The sequence below is a fragment of the Cyphomyrmex costatus genome, unplaced genomic scaffold (genome assembly GCF_001594065.2).
Source record: "Cyphomyrmex costatus isolate MS0001 unplaced genomic scaffold, Ccosl1.0 scaffold47, whole genome shotgun sequence".
NCBI lineage: Eukaryota > Metazoa > Arthropoda > Insecta > Hymenoptera > Formicidae > Cyphomyrmex > Cyphomyrmex costatus.
In genome coordinates, this window is record NW_017278966.1 from 126,833 (window position 1) to 135,574 (window position 8,742).

Here is an 8,742-nt window from a genome sequence, read left to right on the forward strand (position 1 = left end):
CGATAGTTAAATTTTTCGTTATTAGAGCTTAATATTTTAATAACTTTATGACAACTTTACTCATGTTTATATTGTAGAATTTAAAGTAGTCTTTTGAAACGATACAAAAATTATTTTCCATGTTCGTAATGTGAGACTTGAAGAGATTATAAAAATCGCTTGTACAGTACTCGTAATATAAAAATTACGTAAATAAAACATACGTTTCGATTCCAATCGGGTCATTTTCAATGTTACAATTAATACAGAAAAATTAATTCAGAAAAATTTAATAAGAATCATTAAGTTCTGAGTTGAAATAATTGTAGACATCTTAATGTGTGTGATAAGTTCCATTTCGTAAATTATATGTGTACCGAACTGTACGTTAATTCATGAAAATGATGCTAGACTGTTACTAACAAACACTTATTTATTCAATAAACTCAGAATACAAAATACTTAATAAGACGTAAAAAGGAATCGCAAAAAAATCCAAACGGGATCGGTGCGCAGTACACGTGTCGGATTAGAATATAATAGAATAATGGCCGTCATCTCCTTCTTCTTCTTCGTTCGCGCGAAAACGATATAGACGGCGCTAATACTCGTGAACATAAAAGGCGCGTTTTCATATAGGTTTGAACACAACGAGTGACGTACAGTTAATGAATATAATTAATAACTAAATATTAAACATCCCGCCGGCCTTGCAAGACGAAGACGTGCAAAAACTGTTTGTGGATAAGAAAATAACACGAATATAGTAATATGATTAAGAATAATGTAACAATATAAATTAGGTGTCGATTGGAAGAATACATATTTTAGGAAGACTACGTTGAACAACTCCGTTTGATGTTCTTACATCTAGAATCCTTATTAATCCATCCTTTCCTGGATGTACGGCAACAATTCTTCCTAAGCGCCAGTGCATTGGAGGTGTGTTTTCATCTCGCAATAAGACCATCATACCGATTTTTATGTCAGCCTTTGATTCTTCGGTCCATTTGTGTCGTTGTTGGAGTTGAGTTATATACTCCTTTGACCACCTCTGCCAAAAATGTTGTCGCATCTGTGTTAACAATTGGTGTCTGGTTAAACGATTGACTGGTGTCTCGGACACATCCAATTCCGGCAGCGAAGTTAAAGGCACGCCGATCAGAAAATGAGCTGGTGTTAATGCAGCTAAATCCATCGCATCATCAGTCAATGGACAGAGAGGTCGCGAATTGAGACAGGCTTCTATCCGTACCAGCAGCGTATATAGTTCTTCATAACTAAGTGGCGTTGTTCCAATGATTTTTCGCAGATGAGTTTTAGCAGACTTGATAGCAGCCTCCCATAATCCTCCCATGTGCGGTGAATGTGGTGGGATGAAATTCCACTTAATCGAATTTTCAGCCAAAAAATCTGATATTTTGGCATTGTGTTCCGGTTTTCGCAAAATGTCAGCGACTTCTCGCAACTCGTTATTCGCGTCAATGAAATTTTTCGCATTATCTGAATAGAGGTTTGCGCATTTACCTCTACGTGCTATAAATCTTTGTAAGGCTCTGATGAAAGCCTGAGTGCTTAAGTCTACTGCTAATTCTAAATGTATTGCGCGTGTAGTAAAACATACGAAGATGCATATGTATGCTTTATCAGTCTTGTTTCGCGATATTTTTATAGTAAAAGGCCCGCCGTAATCGATTCCTGTATTTAAAAACGGACGACTTGTCGTTATACGCGTTGTAGGTAAATCACCCATTCGTTGGTGTAACATTGGAGGTTTAGCGCGAAAACAAATGATGCATTTTCGTAATACATCCTTTACAGTGCATCGACCATGAAGTGGCCAAAATTGTGTGCGTATTGCTGCTAATAAAGCTTGAGGACCTGCATGTAAATGCTTGTAATGCTCATGAACAATAATTAATCGAGTTAATGGATGTTTTGACGGTAAGATAATTGGATACTTCTGAGCATAAGGAATAGGCGCGTTTGATAATCTGCCACCAACTCGCATCACATTGTGATCGTCTAAAAACGGGACTAATGAACGTAACTTACTGGTCTTGCTTACTTGACCGTGTACCTTTAAATTTCGTATATCGTCAGCAAAATCGCGCTGTTGTGCTAATAAGACTAAAATCGTCATAACATTTTCCAATTCTGTCACCGTTAACGGCCCTACATTCCTCGATTCAGGCTGTAACACGTTTTGTTTAAATCGTATGCAATATCCGATTACTCGTTTTAACCTTGTTAATGAAGAGAATCTCAAGAACAACTCGTCACTATCGTTTGTTTGACTATGAAAGACCCTAGTAGGGTTTCGCTCCTCGAGAAGATCCTCATTAATAACAATGGTTTCATCAGAAGATGGCCAATCCTTAGTCTTCAGCCAGTCAGGACCATTCCACCATAGATGACAGGTTTTTAAATAAGTTGGATTTGTTCCTCTTGATATTATATCAGCAGGATTTTCCTTCGAGTTTACATGACTCCATTTTGCTTGCATTGTTAATTGTTGGATCTCCGTAACTCTATTTGCAACGAATTGCACCCATCGTGATGGCTCACCTTTTATCCAGGCGAGTGTGATTGTGGAGTCGCTCCACAAATACGTCCAGTCCGGAGTTATTGTTAATGCTTGAAGAACTTGTTGATATACCTCGGCCAATAAGAGAGCTGCACAGAGTTCTAATCTTGGCAATGAAACGTTTTTCAATGGTGCAACCCTTGATTTTGCACATAATAGATTGACCGTTGCATCTCCGCGACTGTTAACAGTTTTAATGTAAATGCAACAACCATATGCGATTTCTGACGCGTCACAGAAACCATGTATTTCCATAATATGGTACTCCTTGCTAAATGCATGTCGAGGAATTAAAATTTCAGGTATGTGTTGTATTTAATCTTGAAAATATGACCATTTTGATTGTAATTCGATAGGAACCGGATCATCCCAATCGATCTTGAGACGCCAAAGATCCTGAAGTAAAAGTTTTGACCGCACTGTAATCGGTCCGATTAAACCGAGTGGATAAAAAATCTGCGAATTAATGGATAGTAAAACTCGTTTCGTTAATTTTGACGGTTGAATCCTCGAACTGATCCTGTTTTGGAAAGTATCCGAATTCGTCCTCCATATGAGGCCCAAAGTATTTACCTCTTTATCAAAATTCACTAAATCTGTAGCTTCTTCTTCCTCAACAGAAAGTATCGATTTTTCGTTTGAATTCCACTTATGTAGTTCAAACTGTCCGCTGCGTAGAACATTAGTAATATCCTTCTTTAAAGTCTTTAATTGTTGTAGATTATTTCCGCCCGTTATTAAGTCATCGACATAGAAATCTTGTTTGATTGTTTCGCTGACTTCAGGCAAATCAGTTTGGCATTCCAAGGCTAACTGATATAGACATCTTATAACAAGAAAAGGCGCACTTGCTAGTCCGTACGTGACAGTATTCAGTCGAAATGCTTGTGTTGTTCCGGAAGGTTTTCTCCATAGAACTCGTTGTAAATCCCTCTGGTCAGGTTGTAATAAGACTTGCCGATACATCTTATGAATATCAGACGTAATAACATAAGTATGTTGTCGAAAACGCAAAATAATATTGAACAAAGTGTTCTGAACGGTCGGTCCCACTAGTAATATATCGTTGAGAGACTTGCCTGACGTCGTCTTACATGACGCGTCGAAAACTACACGTACTTTAGTAGTACTACTTGTTGATTTAACAACTGCGTGATGTGGAATGTAAATTGCATGTTCGTCATTGTCTTCGGTTTCTCCTATTTCACTCATGTGACCCAATCGTTCATACTCCTGCATGAAATCGATATACGCTTCTTTCAATTCAGCGTCCTTGTAAAATTTTCGTTCTACAGATCGTAAACGTTTCTCAGCAATCTCTCGTGATTTTCCGAGTAATGATATCGAACTCTTCATTGGTAATTGTACGATGAACTTTCCATCATGATCACGTTGATGTGTGGATGCGAAATTGTCTTCACATAACTGCTCCTCTCGCGTATAAGGTTTTGGTATTACAACTTCCTCCAGTTGCCAAAAACGTTCGAGCTGTTCTTGGATTTGCGTGTTTAACGATAAATAACTTTGTGACGTGTTACACTGAATCGAGGATTTACAAGGTACGTATGCACCACCAATGATCCAGCCTAATTTCGTTTCTTGCAATATCAGTTGATTATTGCTTAAATTAATGCGTCTTTCCTGCAATAAATTATAAAATAGTGCAACGCCGATCAACAAATCAACTTTAGCCGGAATATTGTATTTCGGATCAGCTAATAAAATAGTTTTAGGAATCGTGAATTGATCTACATCAAATTTGTCTGATGGTACCACACCAGTAATTGTCTTTACGACGAGACAAGATAATTCTGTTTGATACTCGTTATATTTTGATTTTATAACGGTAGTGGTTCTGTTATTCACAAAAACGTTTGTTTCACCGATACCATTGATTAAATGGTTTATTTTAAAAGTCTTTAATTGCAATCTTTGACATAACTCCTCTGTCATGAAATGACTCTGAGACGCGGAATCGAGTAAAGCCCGACATTCTTGGTAATGACCGTTATGATCGCGTACAAGAACTATTGCTGTGGATAACAGAGATTGCACTACACCTTTATTAGCACAATGTGATGTCGTAGCTGTGGTGCTAGTTCGTACGGAAGAATCGCTCTCGCCCTTTTGGCTTGAGGTTTCACTTGACTCAACATTGACTGATTTAGTCTGTGAATTATCACTGTCAAGATGTAACATCGTGTTATGTCGACGTTTACACCGTTGACAACTACCGAAAGTACATTCACGTTCAGGATGAGAACGTAAACAATTCAAGCAAACCTTCAATCGTTTCGCTTCTCGTAATCTTTCGTGGCTCGACAACTTACGAAACGACGGACATGCGTACAGCCAATGTGAGTTTTTACATAATGGACATAGCTTTTCTGCAGGAGATTGTAAAGTTACGGATTTTTTCTGAGACTTTGTATTAGTCGAAGAAGCATCTTTTAATTGGTTAGGCAATAATGTCTCAAGAATCGAACAACGTTTATTTAAAAAATCTATGAATTCAGCCATGCTAGGCAAAGTCGAAAATTCTCTTTTAAATTCCCATTCTCGTTTTGTTTTAAAATCGAGTTTAGGAGTGAGCAAATGAATTAATAATATATCCCACGATTGAACGGGTTGTTTAAGCTTTGTTAATGCAACCATGTGTTGTTGTATGTCGTCAATTAACTTTCTCATGCCGGTGCATGATTCCTTTGTGAGTACTGGCAAATCAAGTAACGCTTGAATATGATGATGTACTATTAATCTTTTATTTTCGAATCGCGACTTTAATAATGTCCACGCTGCGTCATAATTTTCGTTTGATAAGCTTAACGATTGAAAGCATTGAGCTGCGCTGCCCTTAACTGCTGATTGCAGATAATAAAACTTTTGTACTTTCGATAGATTCGCATTAGAATCAATAATAGCTTCAAATGTATTGCGAAATGTGATCCATTGATCGTACTCACCGTTAAACGTTGGCAAGTTTATATCAAGTAATTTTAATAATGAATTTGTAAGGGTAATATTATCGATAGTTGGCGACGAGGTTACCTCTTTCGATGTACTCGGGCTTAACCTAGCCACAGTATTCCTTCCTAACAGTATCGCAGTGTAAAAAGCGTCCTCGAATCTTGTACGCTCATCTGTATCTACGTCGGTCAACGCTTCAATTTGTGACTGAACTTCGTCGTATTCAGAAAATAACCTCTCCGCACGTTCTAACCTCAATGGTAATTCCTGATTTTTGGATGTATCGATATCCAATTTCCTCAAGAACGTCTGAAATGTCGTAACCTTCGCTTTTATAATGGTTCGTTTCTTCGTTAACTCATCTACGGACATTGTGAATATGGACATTATGACCAGACAAACGATTAATTTGTGAATGAAGCACACGAGTTGGCTTCTATGAATATATCGAACGTTGTTGTCAAAATAAGACAAGAAAAGACGTATGTTTGGAACGAACTTACAATTTTGTCGCCAATATCGTTACATCTACAGAACAGCTTCGAAATTGCACACCGATGCCGAAAAGATCTCGCGTTCTATACATGTGCCGAAAGATCCGGCTCGAAGGACCAAATGTACCGAACTGTACGTTAATTCATGAAAATGATGCTAGACTGTTACTAACAAACACTTATTTATTCAATAAACTCAGAATACAAAATACTTAATAAGACGTAAAAAGGAATCGCAAAAAAATCCAAACGGGATCGGTGCGCAGTACACGTGTCGGATTAGAATATAATAGAATAATGGCCGTCATCTCCTTCTTCTTCTTCGTTCGCGCGAAAACGATATAGACGGCGCTAATACTCGTGAACATAAAAGGCGCGTTTTCATATAGGTTTGAACACAACGAGTGACGTACAATTAATGAATATAATTAATAACTAAATATTAAACAATATGAGTTCGCATTCTTTATTTTATATTTCAGGTCAATGTTCCATCAATTCGTTCCGCTCGTGTATCTGTTTAGCGATGCTGTTCAACAGATTATCAATCGATATAGCGACGAAACCGATTTTCTGATGCGATACCATTGCAAAATATTTGCACACTTGTTTCCGACCATATAACTGGACATTTCTCGAAAAAATCCGTCGGCACGGAAAAGACGACGAAACTGCCACCATAAAATTTTTCATTCTCGTAATTAGATCCTTGATAAGGGTGAGAATCGTGTCAATTTGGCGACAACGATATCCAATTGTTATCCAGCATACGAAACATGACGATTGTCTTCTTTAAGATGACTTTATCAAATGTCGTACTCCAAAAGACAAACAAGAAGTATGATTTATACGTACACAGTTGGGTATTGATAGTTAAATTTTTCGTTATTAGAGCTTGATATTTTAAATTATATGAGTTCGCATTCTTTATTTTATATTTCAGGTCAATAAAGTAAGATAGCAAAAAGTGACATTCTTGTCATTCTTGTCCTTTGAAACATGAAAAAAATAGTATCACAGTTTAAGCTAATTTGCAAATCACGTTATCTGACATCACTCAGATCGTATGTTTTAGTTCTGCAAATTAGAGCTTAAATTGTGATACTATTTTCTTCATGTTTTAAAGGACACTTAGCATTTTACTTATACAATTGATAAGAATGTCACTTTTTGCTATCTTTTTACTTTATTGACCTAAAATATAAAATGAAGAACGCGAATTCATGTAATTTACGAAATGGAATTTATCACACACATTAAGATGTCTATAATTATTTCAACTCAGAATTTAATGATTCTTATTTAATTTTTCTGTATTAATTGTAGGTTGAATATAGGCAAATCTTCAGATTACTCTCTTAAGCGCAAACTGTTCGATCTTTACTGTCAGTTTATCATCAGGCTTTGTGAGCAGATCCTGTTCGATTTCTGCTGTCAGTTTACCGTCAGGCTCTGTGAGCCGATCCTGCTCGATTTCTGTCGCCAATCTGCTATTGGATTCTGTCAGTAGGTTCTGTTTGATTTCTGCTGCCAATCTGTTTGCATAGAATGTTAACAAGTTATGTCGACAGAATAGGAACAGAATGCGACATCAGTTGAGGTCAGCCTGCTAACATCTTCTGATCAAATCAGCTATCAGTCTGACGACATTCTGCTAACATTTTACTTTCTGGGGACATATGTAATCAAGATGTGAAGGTCCTGATAGTAAAGCCTGCGAAAACAGACTAGGTGCAGAGCCTGTTGAAAATTTTTGATTGCAGATTGGCAACAAATTGACAGTGGCCCGTATTCAGAACGCGCTAACAACGATGTTAGCGCGCTAACATTCTATACGTCACGTTCTTTACGTCACGTATACTATAGAATTTCAGAGATACAAGCGCGCTTTTATCGATAAAAGTGCGTTCTGAATACGGGCCAGTCTGTATTATCAGATATTGTTAACAAACTGCTGCTAAACTGCTAACAACGTCTGCTGACATATTTTGCAGCAGATTGGTTGCAAAAACCGAGCAGTCTTCTGACATGATCTGACAGCAGATTGTCAGCTGATCCTGCTAATAGAACTTGACTACAGATTGGCAGCAGAAACCGCGCAAGATTTGTTATTTTCATACATGGCCCAGTCATGAGATGGACTAAGTCTTTTTGACGTTACGAAGAGTTCTCTATGATTTTTAATGACATATGCGCTTAATAATCATTTTTTAATAATTTTTAAAAAATGGGGTGTTAACTTTTTAACGAAATTCAAGGTCGCATAATTCTAATCAGCTTAACAGAACTATTTTGTGAATACTTCGAGTTCTTAATATATAAAAAACATTTTTGAAGAAAAATAAAATTTAAAAAAATAGTAGAAATCTTTGAAAAATTGTTTGATGGTACCGAGTAGTTCTGAGTAACGTTTCTTATAGTTTACGACGAGTCCTATTGAAAACTATTAGGTGCAAAAGCGATTGAACCAACGGTTTGCAAGATACAACGATATTTGTCAGAAGATCAACAATTTTTAGAGTGAGTATATCTCAGAAACCGTTGGTCCAATCGCTTTGAGCCCTAAAACTTTTCGACAGAACTCGCCGAGAACTGTCCAGAACTCCGAACAGAACTACTCGGTACTCTCAAAAAATTTTTCGACCTGGGACATGGAAAAAAATCTTACGTCAAAAAATTTTTGAGAGTACCGAGTAGTTCTGTTCAGAGTTCTGG

General features: G+C 37.0%; 2 protein-coding genes across 2 annotated transcripts; both read right to left on the reverse strand.

Annotated features, from left to right (window-relative positions):
* Positions 1 to 778: 778 nt before the first annotated feature.
* LOC108777840 (uncharacterized) lies at positions 779 to 2,821 on the reverse strand. The gene has a single exon (XM_018544820.1). The coding sequence runs from the start codon at positions 2,819 to 2,821 to the stop codon at positions 779 to 781; it is 2,043 nt and encodes a 680-aa protein (XP_018400322.1).
* Positions 2,822 to 2,881: 60 nt separating this feature from the next.
* Positions 2,882 to 5,905, reverse strand: LOC108777841 (uncharacterized). Its single transcript, XM_018544822.1, has one exon. It carries the CDS (start codon positions 5,903 to 5,905, stop codon positions 2,882 to 2,884), a length of 3,024 nt encoding a protein of 1,007 aa, XP_018400324.1.
* Between the last annotated feature and the right edge of the window lie 2,837 nt (positions 5,906 to 8,742).